The 20,445-nt window shown below is 33.6% G+C and overlaps 3 protein-coding genes across 3 annotated transcripts; all 3 read left to right on the top strand.

Moving 5' to 3' along the window:
- The first annotated feature begins 3,607 nt into the window (after positions 1-3,607).
- LOC18026575 (ras-related protein RABA1h) lies at positions 3,608-4,755 on the top strand. Its single transcript, XM_006410477.1, has 2 exons — positions 3,608-3,828; positions 4,320-4,755. Exons 1-2 carry the CDS (start codon positions 3,608-3,610, stop codon positions 4,753-4,755), a joined length of 657 nt encoding a protein of 218 aa, XP_006410540.1.
- A 9,870-nt stretch (positions 4,756-14,625) lies between these two features.
- On the top strand, positions 14,626-18,441 carry LOC18026574 (auxin response factor 3). The gene is made up of 10 exons (XM_006410476.2): positions 14,626-15,252; positions 15,818-15,874; positions 15,955-16,137; positions 16,276-16,360; positions 16,445-16,535; positions 16,628-16,792; positions 17,010-17,129; positions 17,223-17,298; positions 17,422-17,584; positions 17,677-18,441. The coding sequence occupies exons 1-10, from the start codon at positions 14,923-14,925 to the stop codon at positions 18,255-18,257; spliced, it is 1,851 nt and encodes a 616-aa protein (XP_006410539.1). The 5' UTR covers positions 14,626-14,922; the 3' UTR covers positions 18,258-18,441.
- A 55-nt stretch (positions 18,442-18,496) lies between these two features.
- Positions 18,497-19,166, top strand: LOC18026573. The gene has a single exon (XM_006410475.2). The coding sequence runs from the start codon at positions 18,665-18,667 to the stop codon at positions 19,097-19,099; it is 435 nt and encodes a 144-aa protein (XP_006410538.1). The 5' UTR covers positions 18,497-18,664; the 3' UTR covers positions 19,100-19,166.
- Positions 19,167-20,445: the final 1,279 nt, after the last annotated feature.

The following is a 20,445-nucleotide window of genomic DNA, read 5'->3' as shown; positions in this document are numbered from 1 at the left end:
CTTGAACCTTCTAGGGTTCGACTCAAATGAAAAGAAAAGACTCAAAAACCACAGGATTTGCAAAAGAAACAAAAGAAATCGGCAAAGAAAACAAGTAAACAGCGAGTTGTCTCATTTGGACACAAATAAGGAAAGTTCTACTTAAATGAAATAAAAGAAAATAAACTCTTAAGCTTTGGCCGAGACTTGATCTCAGGTATCTATAGACTCTCGTGGCTCTTAATCACCACTGAGCTGGTCGTCTGTTCCTGCACAAAACTCATAAACAAGGCTTACCTGTTGTGCACGCAAAAGAGGCCATGGGAAAAGTGAGCCGTTCTTGACGTGTGCTGGGGCGATCTTCAGGTGGTCTTCTGCGGCCTTGGTAGTGTTGATGATGCTTGTTTCAAGTGCATGAATCCTTCCCTTGGCAGCCTCTTCCTCAGCTAGCGTCTCTTGTGCAAGCTCTAGTTGATCGCTATTGGCTAAGTGGTTGATGTTGCTTGTCTTGGACTCTTGAGTGATGATCTCCCTGGGCTTTGTGATGGTCTCGGCTCCTGGACCTGTCAAGAGAGATTTCATACCTGTTTCCTCATAAGGCCGTGGCTGGTTCGGTTAAGTTTGGGCCGCGTCTTCTACTTGTTCCTCCTCGGACGCTTGTATGAAATTTGATACGGCTAAGTTAATCTTTTCATGCAGGCTCCTGATTCTAGATCGAGTCATGGGACCTGGTCGGAATGTGGGAATACTGGAATCCTCATTAGAGTGTTCGATGACCTCATCAAAGGTCTCCTCTGAAGCCTTCCCACACCAAAAGTCCCACTCTCCATGAACCTACCCACAACGGTGCGCCAGAGGTCCATAGAACGACCAAAGTCTTTTTAGCTAATTCCTGACACTTCAATCTCCAAGAAATCATTTAGCAAAAAAAATCTCCAAAAAGCCCTTTTATATTCAGACGGATAAGCCTTCTTCCATGATTCTTGGAGTCAAGGGAGCTCGTCATGTTGTCTGGCTTTCTCGTGATAAGAAGGATTTGAACCACGGATCTTGGACCTTAGGTACACTCGTGGGCAACAAAACACTTAGAATGTTGATATAGACGTAAAAACTAGGTTTCAAGAACCATCTAACTAGACTCCTAGAGGCTCACGATATCGGGTTAACCCGAAACTCAAATTGGATCAAACGAAACTCAAAGCAAATCATGTAACATATATATATATATATATATATATATATATATTAAAAAAAACATCTATAAATTTGTTGAGTTTTTATTTGTTTTTTACACCTCAAATTCTGTATTTTTTGTTTTGCAAATTTTCCCGGTAAAATAAAACATTAAATGTGTTTTGGTATGAACATTAACAACATTACCAAATATAGTGTCACTTTTTATAAGTGACAAAATCAAAAGAAAACTTAAAAAAGCGGAATCTATTATATAAAGACTCAGTTGAGTCTCAGACACATCAGCACTTATTTTTATGATACATCAGCTCATTTATTTGTTATTAAAAAACTAAATTAAAACTAATTATTTTCATAATCATTTTCCCTATAACTTGATTATTTATTATGATGACTTTTTAATTTCAGCTTTTGATGTCTCCTATTCTTAATGATGACGCTTCAAACATTGTTAATATGAAGATTTTTTTTCTACATGTTTCAACGCATATATGAAAGAGAAAAAAAAAAGAAAAAAGTTAAGATAACTCAAAATTTTCTGATAAATCTCCAATCTACAGTTTTAAATTGTATCTTATGCAGGTTTCTATGTAAGAGCCCACAACAATAAACGTTGTCCATAGATCCACAGTTTTAGATTTATTTCTTGGTTACGGTCAGAGACATTAACGATAACACTCAATTGTGTTCGTTTAAAGGAGAAGAAGAATTTTGTTCAAGAATTCTATAAATAGTAAATAGCAAGACGACTTCCAAGCTTGTTGTGATCAAGAACTCTCCTTTTTTTTTTACTTTACTGTTTGAATGTTAATTTACTACATACATTTCTCAATTATGGTGACTATGTACTTATGAAAGATGATTAATTACTCTGAGAATTACTGATAAACTTTTTTTATCTTGCTTATTTGGGTTCTCAAAAGAGAAATTTGCTACTAATTTAAGTTTTGTTACTAAACATCTTTTGACTTTATGATCATAAAAAAAGAAAAAAAAAATTATTATGACTTTTCATATTTTGGTTATTAGGGAATTTATAGGGGTTTGCTTTATGGAGGGAAAAGGATCAATTATATTGGCAAATGGTTAGCGACTTAGCGTTATATTTCCATGTTGATGATGCAATGATCTTCTTAACATGGTTTAAATAAAACACTATAACAAATCATTGAATGCGATACATGCATGGAAATCAAAGTAAACGAGCTTGGAAACAAGCACGGAAAAAAATGGAACATTTGTTTAGGTAAATTAAAGATAATTAACACGCACTGAATTTAGTAAACTTGAGTAAGCTTTACAAAAAAGTAAAAATTCGCTAATGGTTTGTTCTAGGTTGAATTTTATTCACATAACAGAAAAAGAAGTCTCTACCATAAGATGGGTGGTATAATGATCATGTAAGCTACTCTGATTTAAAGAACTATTTGATGCCGCAATTTTTTTTGTGTTTGAATAATCATGAGAAGAATCTTACTACTTTTGATACCAGTAAAAGAAAATATAGATTACATATCTAGATTTGATGGATTCTCATATCAAATTTGTTTATGATGTTCCAAACAAAAGATGATATAGTCTTAAAAGAAGAAATTAACGGTTTTTAGTAAAGGAAAGTTAATTAAGCTTTTTGAAAAAAAAAAGCCAATATAAAAGCCAACAAAAATAAGAATACCTTAAGAAAATATGTAAAAAACTAACCAAAAAAAAATTATCCAAAAAAAACCAATAAAAACGCTAACCAAAACAAGAACACCTTAAGAAATAAATAAAAAACTAATTTTTCCTACATGAATATCCAAAAATAACCAAAAATCTAAATTTAATTTAGGTTTTATGCATTAAATAAATAAGAATTAAAAGAAAACCACGCATTTGCGTGGGTAGTCATCTAGTTTTGTGTAAAATCAATGCCTTAAAAAAGAACCAAGTCAGGAGATCAACTGATCAATAAATAAATACAAAATGGCAAATTGAAATTAGTAAATACTTTCATTGTTGATTTCGGTTTAGCTAGTCAAAATTTTGTTTCTTGTTAGCAAATACATGTTGTTCATATTTAAAAAGACTCATTTTAGAGAAAAATTAAACTAGAAAACCTAAGCAAAGACCATCACACAAAAGAATACTATTCTTTGCGCGAGATTAATCGTGAGATATATATTTAGAGTATCCCAAAATTAATATGACCAGTAAAACAGAGGAGAACCCTTGATTCTCTGAATCCTCTCCGTCTCTTCTCAAATCCAACATTGTAAACATTGGTCTCTTCCCCCATCTAGAAAGCGGTAAAAACAAAAAAAAACAACAAAACCCCATTTGTAGAGATCAGATTCTTCATTGACATCCAAAGTTATTTGAACAGCCAAATAATATATGTTGGATAAAATTGTCCAAGAAGAACGTCATAAAGGCAAACGGGTATCGACTAGACATGGGAACATATAAAGCAGAAGACGATTACGACTACCTCTTCAAGGTTGTCTTAACAGGAGATTCTGGCGTTGGAAAATCGAATCTACTATCCCGATTCACCAAAAATGACTTCAGCCACGACTCACGCTCGACCATTGGCGTCGAGTTCGCCACACGAAGTATCCAAGTCGACGACAAGATTGTCAAAGCTCAAATATGGGATACTGCCGGCCAAGAAAGGTAATCACTTATAAAATGGACATACATAAACCAAACCCCAAATATAAATCCAAATGCTTATTATCTAAATAAATTCGAAATTATTTTACAGCTATATATATAGTCAGATTGAATATGATCTAAAAGCGACACCATTTTACAGTAACTGAACCTAATAAATCAATTTTTGTGTAAAATTTATAGTATTAAAAAAAAGTTGATATTGTATAGTTAAAATTCTTAAGATACTTTTGTGTCATTGAGAAGAAAAATATTCAAAAAACATAAATCATTGTTTCTCAAAAACCAAGCTAAACTTCCAAACCAAAATTTACATCTAACCGAGCTACAATACTAAGTTGGTTTTAGTTTCTTTAAAACCTAAAAAACCAGAACTCGAACAAGCCAAACCAAAACAGGATTGTCCACCCATAATAACAATTTCTAGCCACTTTTTTTGCTGGACTGCTCAAATATGCGTTGCATTTATCTTAGCGAGCATATGCAATCAGGTATCGAGCCATAACGAGCGCTTATTACCGGGGAGCCGTTGGTGCGTTATTGGTGTACGACGTGACACGGCACGTGACATTCGAGAACGTTGAGAGATGGCTAAAGGAGCTAAGGGACCACACGGACGCAAACACTGTGATTATGCTCGTAGGTAACAAAGCTGACCTATGCCACCTTCGAGCCATCTCAATGGAAGAAGTGAAAGCTTTTGCAGAGAGAGAGCACACTTTCTTCATGGAGACTTCGGCACTCGAAGCTTTAAACGTCGAAAACGCTTTCACAGAGGTTCTCACACAGATTTACAGAGTCGTTAGCAAGAAGGCTCTTGATGCTGGAGACGATCCAGCCACTGCTTTGCCTAAAGGGCAGCTGATTAGCGTTGGAAGTAGAGATGATGTTTCAGCCGTTAAGAAATCAGGTTGCTGCTCCACTTAGCATAAATGAGCTTTTCCTTTTCACATTTTTTTGGAAGAATGTCTTTGGATGTAGTGGAAACGTTACGGAAACTTTGATATTGTGTCATTTGAATACAGGATTCACTATTTTAGTTTAGAACCTGTGAATGGGAAGGGTTTGTTATATATTGAAATCACAGGCCCAAAAATTCAGAGTCCGTTTACCGTAAAGCCCATCAGATCATCAAAAAGACCAAGCGTGACCGACTACCTAAAAAAAATATATATGTCCTGCTTTTACCTACTTCACCTTTATAATACCGGTAGATCCCACTCTGAAATTATCACAAGTAAAATTTTAAAGGAGTCAAAAATATGCAAAAGAGAAAACAATAAAGTTGGAGAGAAATATTCCATATTGTATTGGATTAGTTACAAACATAATAGAGGCCGACATTATGATGTTTACGTTAAGTTGGATACGAGGTAGTTCCAGTGGCGGAGCTAGAAAAACAAATTACGGGGTCAATTTTAATCTATAATGTATTCTGAATAAATTTTATAGGGGTTATTTACTTAAATTATTAATATTATATTTATTTTTTACATAAAAATACAAATTTTTATAAAAAAAATTAAATTTTACCTGGATTAATTGCCCCTCTTCACAGCATGTTCCCTCTGCCACTGGGTAGTTCGATGAGATACGCGGATTAATGATAAAATTTAGAACTTACTAATATTATAGGTATAGTCTTCGTATTGACCGAATCAAAAAATTTATATAGAAAAAAAATCTTTTTCCTTTTCGTAACTAATAAAAGTTACTTTTATTTTCTTTACCGTTTAATTTAAAAAATATTTAAATTAATCAGTATAAAAATCATCTATATCATTTTCCATCCAATAACTCAAAATCGTCAGAATTTTGATTTTTCGTGTTGCTATATTGATTATTAACTATAATTTTTATTCTGAAGTTTCGGTATAAAAATGGTGGCCTTTTTACCATTTTTAATCCCTTTGTAATTTAATGTCTACTTAATTTGCAACAAAGTTTTTTGCATGTGTATCATTTCATCTCAAAATATGAATAGATAATTGCGTTTGTAAGATTGTACTTTTCAACGCATATAATTTTTCTTTTAAGCGTCTACATGAAAATGTGTGTTCGTACGTAACACATGGTATTAAAATTACTGGAATGTTTACATTCTTTTAAAAGAACACCAAAAGATGCTTTTTTGGTCCATAATCTTTAATTTGGAACTAAGAAAGCAAAGCATGTAAACCTCCTCTCCATGAAGAGATCTTTTCATTCACTAATACAGCGACATACATTGAGTCGAATTCATACTTTTTTTTTAACATCAGGTCGAACATCATACATTTTTCCCATTACTCTTTTAACCATAACAAATCATATAGAATATCTCGTCTCGTGCAGTTAGGGCCGCCCCAATTCTATTTGACGTTCAAAGCAAGAAGAAAATATTTACATAAAAAAATACATGGGGAGCTTCGAACCTGGGTTAGTTTTTTTTTTTTTTTTGGGTAAAAAGATTATAAACTAATTTTCATAAAATTTGCTGCCCCTAATATTTGTACTAAATTTGGCACCCAAAGTTAGGGTTTTAGCCGCTTTACCTTAAGACCGGCTCTGCGTGCAGTTAATAATATCTATTACCAAGACATATATTATGTACCCACAACCACAAGGCCACAATGACTTCATGTATCACAAAAGATGTTTGAGCGAGGGATTGTTTGTCCTCCCCAATTCTTATAGGCTAAGATCCAAGATTTATCATGCACAGACAAGCATATAAGCGAACCCAGGATTGCATGCGGCCAGTTCAGATTTCGAGTAAAAAAAAAATATCATATTGAGTTCCACTTCCACTAGACTCTGCGTGGGCCACAACGTCACTTGACACAAATCCAACGCTCATTTATCCAAGATTACATCATAGCATCTAACACAAGTCTGCAAAATCTCTGGCTGCATCATTAACAAACAAAAATAAAAATTCGTTTGCTCATCTGCCAAAAGTTTAAACCCAGTATGATTGTTTGCCACGAGTTTTCCTTTAATCATATATTGTCACCAATCATCATTTGATGTCTAACTTTATTGTTTTGATAGAGAAACTCTCAAAAGTAAATTGTATCTTGTAAATATAGCTAGTCAATTTACATACGTATTTTGTAAATGTCGGTCGAGAACAAAATACCTAATGAAAATATTGAGTATATTTTGTATATAAATGAAAAACACAGGAAACTTTTGATGAGTTGGCCTAAATGGTATTTCTATGTACGTAGCATTTTTATTTCCTATACTCAGTACCATTAAAGTCAATTTCTTAGTATCGACGGTCAAAAGTTCCATAAATCAGAAATCGTATTCTTCAGAAAAATGTGTTTTCTTTTCGTTGACCAATCGGGATCCATAAAACTTTCAGCCTATGGCAGAACGGATGTACTGGGACATGTCCATTCATTTTTATATCTACGATTTAATTTCGCTATTAGATTTTGTTTGGTATTATCTGTATCTGCTAATGGTCGCACTAATGGCAGGAATTCAATACGATCACATTTCTTTGATTTGTAGATTTGTATATAGTCGATATATTTCATAAATCATAACTAGTTTTTTTCTTACAAGGGACTTCGATATTACTGAAAGGTAGATAAAAATAAGAAAAAATGGTGTTTTTGACTCGTTGAAAAAGTTAATGTTTGAAGCAACAAATTAAGTAATATTTATGATATTATATGGGGTTTATGGTTAATGAATTAAGAAAGCCTTATAATATTATCTCAGTACAATGTTTTTTTACGGCTGATAAAAAATGTTTTAATCTGGAATTTCTTTTATAAATAAATCTTATATATAAAAAAGTTGTTCAACTTTCTCTATATGCTTGACACATCAGCATTGGAGAAATTGACACATGTCACTTAAATTTTAATTAATAAAAATTTAATATTAAATTTTAAGCATTTAAAGAATATGAAAAGTTTGTTTTATTAATTGACTCTTAATTAATATTTATAGTAATGTTAAACAAAAATTTATGTTATAACTAATTAAAAATATTGATAGATATGTATTTAATTTTTATATAACTGTAAATTACTTAATAATATTCAATATATATTTTAAATTATTTTTTTTAAAATTATTTATAATAAAATACTAATAAGTAACAAATGAAATGATGATTCTATTAATTTAACTTTTTTATTAATTGACTATTAGTTAATATTTGTGTAAATGTTAAACAAAATTTTATGTTATAACTAATTAAAAATATTGATGATATTTATTAATTTTAATATAACTCTTAATTTTTAAATAATATTTAATTTTTTAATTTTTTTGAATAAAATATTAACAAGTAAATAAATAACAATTGATGATTATATTAATTTTTAGAAAAAAATAAAAAAATTGAAAAAATTGAAAATAAAAATCTGCACAAATGTGCGGATATTCACCTAGTTTGATATTAAAAACTCTCTGTAATTTCATTTTTGATCTAAAAGCTTACTATCTAAAAGCAAGTTTGGTTTAATGAGACAAATAAAACAAATAAATAGATATTGCATTAAAATTGAAAACGCACCATCTAATTATGAATCAATCTTAGTGCGGTGGGTAGCACTGACACAACTGATTAAAGCTGGGTTTAAAGGCCCGAAATAGTAATCAGTCAAAAAAAAATAAAGTAAAAGTTTCTTCTTAATAAAAATCATTTACTCTCTTAGAAAAAAAAACAAAACCATCACTCAACCTTACTTTCTCTTGAAGCGCGTGCATACACGCGGACATAAATCATTGTATGTTTATTATTTGTGACGTTATAGCAATTAAATTCTTTAAAAAGGGAGGGACGTCTGAAGATAGTGATGTAAAAGCCTAAGGACAGTTTTAGCTCTATGTTGTCAAGTCATTTGTTATTATGTCTCACCTAGTCAATAAATATCTTCTTACGTTTCAAGCCATGGTATTATCAATTTATGGACTCTAATTATAGCATTAGTTCGTGCAAATAGCATTTCACCTCTACATAACCTTTAAACACGGAAGTTCGACTTCACATTTTTTTTTTTATAATCAGCAAACTTTAACTAACAAAGTAAATCTAGTTCTTTTTCTTACTATGACTGTGATATAGTTATTTTAGATTTATATTTTGTATTTGTTAAAGTCTCTGTTCTAAAAATCGGTTTTATAGACATTTAGGTATTCACACCAAACGTAAAAGATCATCAATATATTTTGATTATGAGTAATACAACAAAAAAAAGTACTCGAAAGAAATACTACTTTTTCTCTAGACAATTGATTAATCTGTGTATAACAATACAATTAACATAATAATTTGTTTTTCTTTCAACGATAATTTTGTAATTTGTTATTCGTTTTGAAATTTTTTTGTACAATTAAACATCGTGTTTGACATTTATTCATCATTCTTTCTTTTGTTGCAATGCAAGTGGTTAATTTCCGTTTTTAAAAGAAAATAGGAAAAAAAAAGAAGAAAAAGTAGCTTATTGATAGTTTTATCAATCACAGTCACAAAGAAAAGAAAATATTGGGAGAGGAGGAAATAGAGTTTTGGAGGCCCTCGAATAAATAAAAGACGAACCGAAGCATTGAATGAATGGTGGGGTTAGTTTCTGCAAAATTTGCAGAGAGAAAGAAAGTGAGTTACAAGGAGAACTCTCTCAAGTGTCAAAGAAGGGAGAGTGGAGAGGACGCGCAAGGAAAGAGCGTGGAGAGTCTCGAGACTTTCCAAAAGAAGATAGGAAACAGATGTCGGGGCATTAACCAATTGGGTATTTGGATTTGTAACCCGTTTTGTCCGGGTCCTGCCCCAATCTAAACCCCCTTTGTGTGGCTCTATAGCCTTCTCTATTGCTGTATCTATCGATGTAGACTCTTCTCTCGCGTGTTCACCAAAAATACATTTTTACAAAAAAACAATTTTAAAAAAATTGAACACAAAGAAAGAAAGAAAGAGAAAAAAAGTCCCCCCTGATCCTCGGGTTCTTTGTAATTTATGACACTCGCAATTTAAGACCCTCTTCTCCTTTTTTTCTCCTCTCTGCATCTATTCGTCCTTTGACAGATTTTTTAATTACATTTCTACCCCCTACATGTTGTATTTTAACCTGTACTTTTACAGGTTTAGTTGTCCCTATTCTTTGCTACATTGTAGGCAATATTAATCTACCCAAATACCCAAAAAAACCAAAAAAAACAAATATTTTTTGGAAGTATTTATGAAAAATTTGGGTATTTTTCATGAGAGCTAATTTTTTAGATATGTGTGTTAATTAGATGGACTGTAAATAAAATTCAACCAGAAAAAGATACTACTATCGTCTTTAAAGGTATTAGAGCATGTACATCAAGGGATCAAGAGAGGTTCATGGCACAGTTTTTGAGGTAAAAGATCTTAATATTAAAGAAACAGTATCATCCCGACGAACCTGAAGAGACAGTATCATCCCAAAATGAAGCATCCTGATTGGTTAAAAATTATAATTTTCGAATTAAAAAAAAAACCTAAAACCAAAAAAAATATTATTATATTCTGATGAACCCCTTTCTGGTGAACCTCTTAGGGGTTCACTGATGTACATGCTCTTAATAGATGAGCCAGGTTCTAGAATTAGGTGATCAAACCATTTTTAACATTAAAAACTCCCTAATACGAATGTAATGATATGTTCATTTTTAGCATTTTTTTTGTTTCCGCTTAGTGCTACTGTTTCATTTTAATCATTGTTTTATGAGTTTGTGTGTTTTTGTAGCCTTTTGGGTGTTTTGAATCGTTGCGATGAAAAACTCCATTTGAATGCAAAGAAACAAAATGATAATGCCAAATCATGTAGAAACATCATATAGATCATGTTATATGTTCTTCCCAATTTTAGAAAATTAAACCATTTGGCGGTGATTTCAATTATCATAGGTCTTTTTTGCGCATAAAAGACATACTACAAGAACTAGAAAGAGAATGAGGTGATAACCAAAACACCATCAAATAGTCGATCAAACACTTCAAAACTAGCACATGAATAATGAGATCAACTATTAATACTATGCAGTGGCAGATCTAGAAAAAAAATTAATTGAGGGTATAAATTTATAAATAGAAGAAAAAAAATAGTTGGGGGGCAAAAGTTTTCTTTTACCACTAAACTGAATTTATTTTGATTGAATTAACCTAAATATTTAAGAAAAAAATAAAAAGGAGTAGGGGGCACTTGACCCTATTCTTCTTTTACTACATCCACCTCTGATACTATATGAATATCGACATATGAAAGGGATCGGTGAATTTTTCGCTGATTATTTAGCGATAATATTTAAACCTGATTTTTTTCATTTCAGACAAGTTGATTCTAATTAATTTTATATTAATTTTTTTAATATTTTAAAATTTATAAATTATTTATCTAAATTATTTTTTAAAATAAAGATCCATGTTGTTATTCTCTTTATAAAGATAGTCTCTTAAAATCTGATGAGAAAGTGGAGAAGTTTTTAATCCATCTATATCTCTTAGTTATGTTTTTTGGTCGAAGTCTCTTATTATGTTTGTTTTTTTACTTATCTTTTTGTTTTCGTAAATTCAATTATCTGTTAGTTTAATTGTTGGGTCTTATAGATTATATCAGGATCAAACTTGATGATAATTATGGGCAAATCTTGTAAGATTTTTCAATAGGGTACGTTTTAATAATGGTAGATTATGCTTGATCTTATTTATCTAATATTATTTTTTTGGGTGAAAGGTACGTGTGAAAATATTTGACTCAAATTTAATGAATTTCACTCCTTCGAAAGTTAAGAGTTTAACGTGAATTGAGTCATATGTACAATTACTTGATTTGCAAGATAGATTTTAGTAAAATAAGGTAATGAACATGGTGACTAGCATCATGAAAACTAACTAATCATTGATTAGTAATCTGCTCTAGGATTATGCCAATTAAACCACCTACTGTCAAGATTTTATCTTGTTAATGGTTTCCTATGTTTTACCCATCTTGAATTTGTACGCAATCAAGAATTATTTTGAGTGCATGTGTATTAAGATCTAATATAATTCAAAATGTGGTATGATTAGGTTAGTTCCTTATCTGGGTCGACATATTTATAAGAATTTTTGAAACCTCATCTTACCAAAAGCATATATGATCCCTACCATTTGTTTCTCTTGATATGTCCTACCATTTATGGGACCCTACTTTGTAGATACGCAATAATTTCCCTGTTTTTCTTACGATGGAATTAGGTAAGTTTACTTAGAAATTTGGATTCCCTGTGCATCGACCAATTTACGTCGCCGATTAAAACAGGTTCATGAACAAACTCTTCGTATTTGTTTTCTTATTAATGGAGCTTTGCCTTGATTTTTCTTTTGATGTATTAAAAATTTAGCTCACGAATGTATATGATCAGTGATCACCACTATAAAGATAATATAACGGAATTTACTTCCATTGCAAATTTGGAGCTCATTTTTTAATAATTTGTTAAAAATAATTGATAAAAATACAAAATATATTGTTTGTTTATTTCTTATGTATAACGCATTTAAAAAAAATGTTTAAAAATAATAATTCATAATTAAGAAAGTGACAAATCAATAGAACACAATCCTCATCCTCTTCGATGCCATCAACTTCGTCGTCCTTGTCGTTGTCTCCTTCATTGGCTTTTTTGTTGGTTGTGGTTTCGGTTGCCGTTTATGGTAAATGAGTCTTTATTATCTCGACAAATTCTCTTAGATCTTTTATACGTTTGTAAGTGTTTAAAAGTTTCTTGCTAAAAATCTTTAACTTGTTTTTACCAAAAAAAATCTTTAACTTGTTCTTCGTCGCCTCACTATCTTCATATTATGAGCTAGTCGTCGCTCTAAATTAACAATTACAAAAAGTAGACGCCACATCTTATTGCATTTTTTTTTTCTTCAAAACACATTGGTGTAAACACAACTTTTGACTGAGGGCAAAACAACTTGTGAAATTGTATTGACTTGTAAAAATAATTAGATGAATAAAAACATGTCAAGTACGCCTGGAGTTAATGTATGATTGTTAACACTTCACAACTTCCACTTGCCGTTACTTCATTTGTACACAGTTTTTGATGAAACTCATTGTTGATAATCTAACAACAGTTGTCAATATAAATTCCGTCAAATCTCGTATGCATGTTATGTAGAAGATCGATGGTATATGGAGCGATCCAAAGGATTTTTAATGATGGGTTCATAATAGAGATATAACGTGAAGGTGGGTGCATACTCTGTGTAACTTAACTATAATTGATAAGTACACTATAAAAATATTTATAATGGATGCACTTACGCCCACAAGCATCAACATATATCCACATGCACTTGATACCATGGAGTCGGGTGGTCTGGTTCTCGTGATGCAGCTTCATTATGTGGCTTGCTTTTCATAATCACCTTTCCACAAGAGCGCAACTAGGTACTTAGTGTTTTCATCAGTCGTGGGTCTTTAGTGGAGAAATATATGAGATTTGAGACCATTTATTTTTGCTTGACCTTGCGCCTTTGCTGTCTGGTCTGACTCGCGTATAGCTTAATGCTTGATAATAGATTAATTCTGGATTAGGAAAATACGGTGCAAGCTATCACTTAAACACACATGTAGGCAGTAAAATTAAAATTTGCTTCGTCTTACTTTTTAGACAACGATGTATTCTATCGAAAAGAAAAGAAATTTCGAATACACAAAAATGGTTATAACATTGTGCCGCAGCTTGTTCGGCATATTGATAAAGTCATACACAACCGGATCTCCTCACTCAGTTGCATGACAAATCTGAAACTCCATGAACTCTAAGTGGTTCACAGTTTCCAAAAATTTAAGTTTTGATTGGTAATCTTGTGGAATGGTGGAATGACAGAAAAAAATGAATAGATTAATTTATTTATAAATCGTTTTTCTAAAGAATGTATTTTTCTTTGTATTTTTTTAAGTGAAAACATAATCTTTCTTTGTATTTTTTTTAAGAAAAAATACAGTTTGCATATTTTGTATATTTTTTTCATTCTACAAACTTTTGTTAATTGGCAAAAACTTTATGGAAATATGTTTAAAAATGTAATTCTGCCATTACGCAGATTACCAATCAGAGCCTTAGTTTCTATTTTTGTTTTCAATTGAAACTTAAAAATTTGAAGTTTATTATTGTTCACAAATACACTATTTGTACATAACTTGTTTTTAATACAACCCTTATAAACAAAATTACGAAAGCCTCAAAAAGAAGAAAATATTATACTACAAACAATTATCCTATCGTACTCCATAACCAAGCGAAATATAAATATTCAGAGTATAACGGTAATCCAAATCTACACCACAGACACAAAACACTTGAACCATATATCTTTAATAAATTAATAATATGTATATAATTTAAAACTAATCACTTATGTGCATCAATCCCTAAAAGTATGCCACCACTATTGAATCGTTCTCCACAATAAAAAAAAATAATTCAAACATACGACAAAGAAGAAATATAAGACTTTCGTGTTTTTTTAATGAGAAGTCATTAAAAGAACGTTAGTTAAGTCATTATTCTTGCAGATCTTATTGTATAATGATTAAATACCATAATCTTTGTAACAAACTCACTCGTATAAAGTACATCTGTAATATCCACTACTATTATTACATTATCAATATTGCAAGAAACTGTTGTGTAAATCATAATAAAAAAAAGAGAAAAAGAAAAGAAATCAATCTATCAAAAATCTAATCCATCTAATGTCTCTCTCCACGCACAAAAGGTCTAAAAGCCACACCACACACATCAGTCACCAGACGTAGCAGAGGGCACTGTGCAGAGCACTCAGTACTGTTCTGTTCTGATCCTCTCTCTCCTCTTCTTAACATTGTAAAATAAAATTAAAAATCAAAACTTTTTTTTGTTTCATTTTCTCTCTCTCTCACAATGAAAATTAAAATCTTGGGTTTTTATGGAAAACTCTTTTTCTACGGCTTTAAGACTCACTCATCACTGTGCTCTCTCTTCTCTTTTCTGAGAGGGTAAAGTTCCAAGTCATGAAGAAACTCCTCTGAAATATATAAATTTTTCCTTTTTATAATATTAAAACTCTTATCTTTATCTCTCTTGATGGGTGGTTTAATCGATCTAAACGTGATGGAGACGGAGGACGAAACGCCGTCTTCGGCTTCTGGGTCGCTCTCTCCATCCTCGTCTTCATCAGCGTCAGCGTCTGCGTCTGCGTTTGCTGTGAGTGGGTCTTCATCGTCTTCAAGCTCGTCTGGTGTTTGTCTGGAGCTGTGGCACGCTTGTGCTGGACCCCTCATCTCTCTCCCGAAAAGAGGAAGCCTTGTGTTGTATTTCCCTCAGGGACATTTGGAACAAGCCCCCGATTTCTCCGCCGCGATTTACGGGCTACCTCCTCACGTGTTCTGTCGTATTCTCGATGTCAAGCTTCACGTATGTCTTTATAAATCTCTTATTTTTTTTCTTTCCCGTTTTAATTATTTATGTTTTCCTCTCAAAAGGTTTTTGTGTGTTTCTGATTCTTCGATTTTTTCTTGGGGGAGAAAAAAAAAGAATTTTTTTTTGTTTGGTGAATCTGAGTTGGGGTTTTCGATACAAGTGTGGAGATTTGAGCCTCCGGGTTATTGAATTGTATTGAGACAGAGGAATTTATGTTTTATTTCTTCTCTTCTGCTCTGAGAAAATCTCGGAGAACGTTTTCGTTTCTTTTTGAGGGAAAATTTCCCTTTTTGCTCCATTTGCATTTCTTCTTGTGGCATTTGTCGACAGTCGGCAAAGAACGTGTGTAATCTCCCATAAGTGTCTGCAATTTTGGTTTTTGATGCTTACGAATTTCTTCTGAAGATTTTAAACTCTCGCATTTGATTTCCTAAAAGTTTCCTCTTTTGCTCCGTTTGTCGTAGCATTCGAGTAAGAATTGAAGCTGTCTTCACTTTTTAGTTTGTTGTTTTACAAATTTGTTCTTGGAAATAAAACATTTTTGGTTTCATTTTCGTAGGCAGAGACAGCTACAGATGAAGTTTATGCTCAAGTCTCTCTTCTTCCTGAGTCCGAGGTGAGTTTTTATCTATAGCTCTAGTATTGGAAAAATAGCAAACATTGCTCGAGCTCAAAGAATTGAGCTGATTGTTACAGGACATTGAGCGGAAGGTGCGTGAGGGAATGATAGATGTTGATGGTGGAGAGGAAGATTATGAGGTGCTTAAGAGGTCAAATACACCTCACATGTTCTGCAAAACCCTCACAGCTTCTGATACAAGCACCCATGGAGGCTTTTCTGTTCCTCGCCGTGCAGCAGAGGATTGCTTCCCTCCTCTGGTACTTACTCTATTTTTTGGTTCATCTATATAACTTATGTACATTGCTCTTTATTTATCTGAAACCATTCAGGGTTTTACATGTTCTTCTGTAAGCTTATAGTGAGAGATTTAACTGCATAATCATTCTGTTATGTAGGACTATAGCCAGCCCCGGCCTTCTCAGGAGCTTCTTGCCAGGGATCTTCATGGCCTGGAGTGGCGATTTCGCCACATTTATCGAGGTAAATCAGTTGCCTTATGTTGCTTTCGCTTGCCTTGAGAAGACAGTAGATGACAAAATTTGTTTTGTTTTGAGTGACTTTTAGGACAACCTAGGAGGCATTTGCTCACTACCGGCTGGAGTGCGTTTGTGAACAAGAAGAAGCTTGTCTCTGGAGATGCTGTACTTTTCCTCAGGTAGTAACAAAACTCTTGACTGTTTTCTCCCTACAAAAATACCTCTTTGGTTTCCTGTTAGAGGATTTGTGATATGGTTTTCTTTGATTCAGAGGAGATGATGGCAAACTGCGACTGGGAGTTAGAAGAGCTTCTCAAATTGAAGGTGCTTCTGCTTTCTCGACTCAGTATAATCAGAACATGAACCACAACAATTTCGCTGAAGTAGCTCATGCCATATCGACCAATAGCGTTTTCAGCATTTACTACAACCCCAAGTAAGCTCCAAAAAACCATAACAGATGTTCGTTTTCGAAACCACAATCGGTATCTCCCGAGGCCTTAGTTGTGTATTGTTCCTGTTGATTGTTTCGTGGGAGTTATTTCAATCCAAGTCTCAGAAGTATATGGTGTTGTTAGTTAAAAGCAATTAATGGCATGTAGTTTGCATATCAACTAGTGTAACTGGAATTACAATTGGTAAAATCTTTTCAGGGCAAGCTGGTCAAACTTCATAATCCCTGCATCCAAGTTCTTGAAGATTGTTGACTATCCATTTTGTATCGGTATGAGGTTTAAAGCGAGGGTTGAGTCTGAAGATGCCTCTGAGAGAAGGTTATAGCTCAAGCTTTAAGAGAACTTGGCAACACTTGAGTTTTGTTTACCCATCTTTGTTAAAAAAAAAAACAATTTCGCCTGTTTTGTCAGATCCCCTGGGATTATAACTGGAATCAGCGACTTGGATCCTATCAGGTGGCCTGGTTCCAAATGGAGATGCCTTTTGGTAAGCTATGAATTGTAATCTTTTAACAAGTCACTAGTTTGGTTTCAGAGGTCGCCTATAAGATTAATTTTTTGTTCTATCCATAAGCTCGCTGCTCATACTGTGTTTTGACATCATATTCAGGTTAGGTGGGACGACATTGAGGCTAATGGGCATCAACAGCGCGTCTCACCATGGGAGATCGAACCGTCTGGCTCAATATCTAATTCAGGCAGCTTCGTAACAACTGGTCCCAAGAGAAGCAGGATTGGCTTTTCCTCCGGAAAGCCTGACATTCCTGTCTCTGGTAATACACATCTACTCGCCAGAACCGCTTATATAATCCTTCCTCGCCTCTTCTTTAACGTTTGAAACATTTGGTTTCTGCTTCTGTTTCAGAGGGGATTCGCGCCACAGACTTTGAGGAATCATTGAGATTCCAGAGGGTCTTGCAAGGTCAAGAAATTTTTCCGGGTTTCATCAACACCTCTTCGGATGGTGGTGCTGGTGCCAGGAGAGGCCGGTTCAAAGGAACGGACTTTGGTGACTCTTATGGGTTCCATAAGGTCTTGCAAGGTCAAGAAACAGTTCCCGCTTACTCAATGACCGATCATCATCGGCAACAGGGGTTAAGCCAGAGGAACATTTGGTGTGGTCCGTTCCAGAACTTTAGTACCCGTATCCTCCCGCCAACTTCAGTCCACGTGTCGTCATCACCCTCTTCCGTCTTGATAACCAACTCTAGCGGTCCAAACGGGCATCTAGAAGATCATCACGGAGGTTCTGGCAGGTGCAGGCTGTTTGGTTTCCCGTTAACCGATGAGACCACGACGGTTGCACCTGCGACGGTTGTCCCGTGTGTTGAAGGGTTAAATGGTCATTCCATGAAAGGTGTTTCTGGTGTTCAAAGCAATCATCTTCATTCGCAGGGAAGGGACATGTATGGCATGAGAGACATGTTGCTAGACATTGCTCTCTAGGGTCCTTTTGGTTTCTGTTCTGTTTGTTTGTTTTCTTGTGGCTCAAGTAAGTTCTTACTAGTTGATTTATTATCATTATGATGATGACTTGCTAACTTTGGGATGTCACAAGTCGATGACTTTTGTAAACTTGGTCGCTTCGTTGCAAGATTGGTTTTTTTATGAGGTTGAAATTACAAAAAAAGTATTCGATCTGATCAAAGTTGCTGCCTTTCTGGCTTGTAGTCTAAGTAATCCAAGAAATCCAAGAACAAACACCAAAACTCGGTTTATTATCCACTTTATTCCGGTTATTTCTGGTTCGAAGTACCAATTTAAACCGGAAGGAGTCCGACAACAACAACATCTCTGTCTCTCTGAGCCTCTCGATTCTAATCCAACCGAACAGAGTCACTAGAGAAGAGACAATGGAAGAGACGACATGGGAAGAGAGATTACAAGCCGTGACTCACATCCTCACAAACCCAACAACGGAACCATCACTTCACTCTCAATTCTTCATCGGAAACCTAATCCCATGTTACAGCTCGTGGGATTACCCTCCGATCCTATGTCAATCACATCTCCGTCGATGGTGGTTCTCTCAATTCCTCAAAAGGGCATCGAGATTGGGGCATCCTGATACATCATGGAGATCGAATTGCCCGTATTTTCAGCCACCGCCGGCGATTATGGCGGCCGGAGTGGAGGAAGGAAAATGGGGGAGAGAGGAGAGGAGAGAGTATGTGAGGAAGAGGCTGAGGAGGAAGAAATTGGTCAGCGAAGTGAATCCTTTGATTACTCTTGTAGCTCCGAATCTGCTTCTGTTTACTCTCTTGTTATGGGATCCTATTCCTGAGTAAATCGATGGATCTTCTCTGTGATTCTGTATAAACTGATCTTTAAGCAATATTTTTTTTTAAAAAAAAATCCATCAAGGTTCGGTTTTTGTGTACATACTTCAAATTTCTTGAACGAGTTGAAATCACTTATGTTTTGTAATGTGGTCATGAACTTGTACTTTGATTGGACAAAAAAATTTAAGAAAATCAAACTAAACTAATACTCCCCGTTTCAAACTAAACAAATAATGTCACAAATAATTTAAGAACTTGTACATTTTTTATACTTATTAAGAAAACTATTAAAAATACTACTTTACCTTTTATTAATGTATTAAATAATTTTTTTCTCTAATTAATACATTAAATTAATAGGGTCAAAACTGAAATATTGTTTAAAATTTTGCATTGAAAATATAAAACGACACTTTTTGTGAAACAAAAATAAAACCTTAAAACGACACTCTTTGTGAAACGAAAGGAGTAGCATTAATGTATAATATGGATGTCACGGATCATAAGACGCAAAAGGAGCTCCGAGTTGGCTTGCATTGCCAAATAGACGGCTCTTGGCATGAGTCGTGGCCTCTTTGTGGGTTCAGATGGATCTTAAATTACCAAAATTACTCAGATTTCTTGGATTAAAAGGTTTTGAGTTGATGCCTCTTGGAAGCACTTTTTTGATATATCATATATAATATGTGTTTTGACAAAGATTTTAATTCGATTGTGTGTAAATTAAAAAAAACTGTACCAAATTTTTGAAAATGTTAAAGGATCACTCAGAGTGGTCTGCTTATCTACGTCTCATTTTGAGAATTAGTTTCCTGGTTTTTTCTATTTCGTTATAATTATGGCAGTGATGACCTCCTCACAAAATGAGAAAGAGTATGACGTTTCCTCTTCTTTCATGTATGAAGTTTGCTCATTTCCTCATCAAAATGAGCAGGAGTTTGATGGATGTATCAATTCTTGTTTTGTTGCGAGGATTAAGTATTGCTTTTTCCTTTTGGGTCGCTTCTTATCATTCATTATCTCTTAAATCCACCGATCTTCATTAGTTAGTTCCAACCGCAAGTCATGCTTTAAATATCACTCCTACTACTTTGACAAATTTAACAAATGTAGATAATCAACCTTATGCTTTTAATTGTTTTATGGTCCGATTCATAACGAGATCTTCGTTTCTTCCCCTATTTCTTTCTATTTAACTAATTTATTTATTTTTCCAAAAAAAAGTTATGGATATGTTTGTTAGTTTTTTTTCGGCAGTTGAGATCTATCTTAATATATTAATTGTCTGAAAGGAAGGAAGAAGTACCAACTCTCCCATACTCACACAGGTCAAATGTTGCTTAAAATATTTA

This window comes from Eutrema salsugineum, unplaced genomic scaffold (genome assembly GCF_000478725.1).
Source record: "Eutrema salsugineum unplaced genomic scaffold, Eutsalg1_0 scaffold_10, whole genome shotgun sequence".
Taxonomy (NCBI): Eukaryota; Viridiplantae; Streptophyta; class Magnoliopsida; order Brassicales; family Brassicaceae; genus Eutrema; species Eutrema salsugineum.
This window is presented reverse-complemented; position numbering and strand designations above follow the sequence as displayed.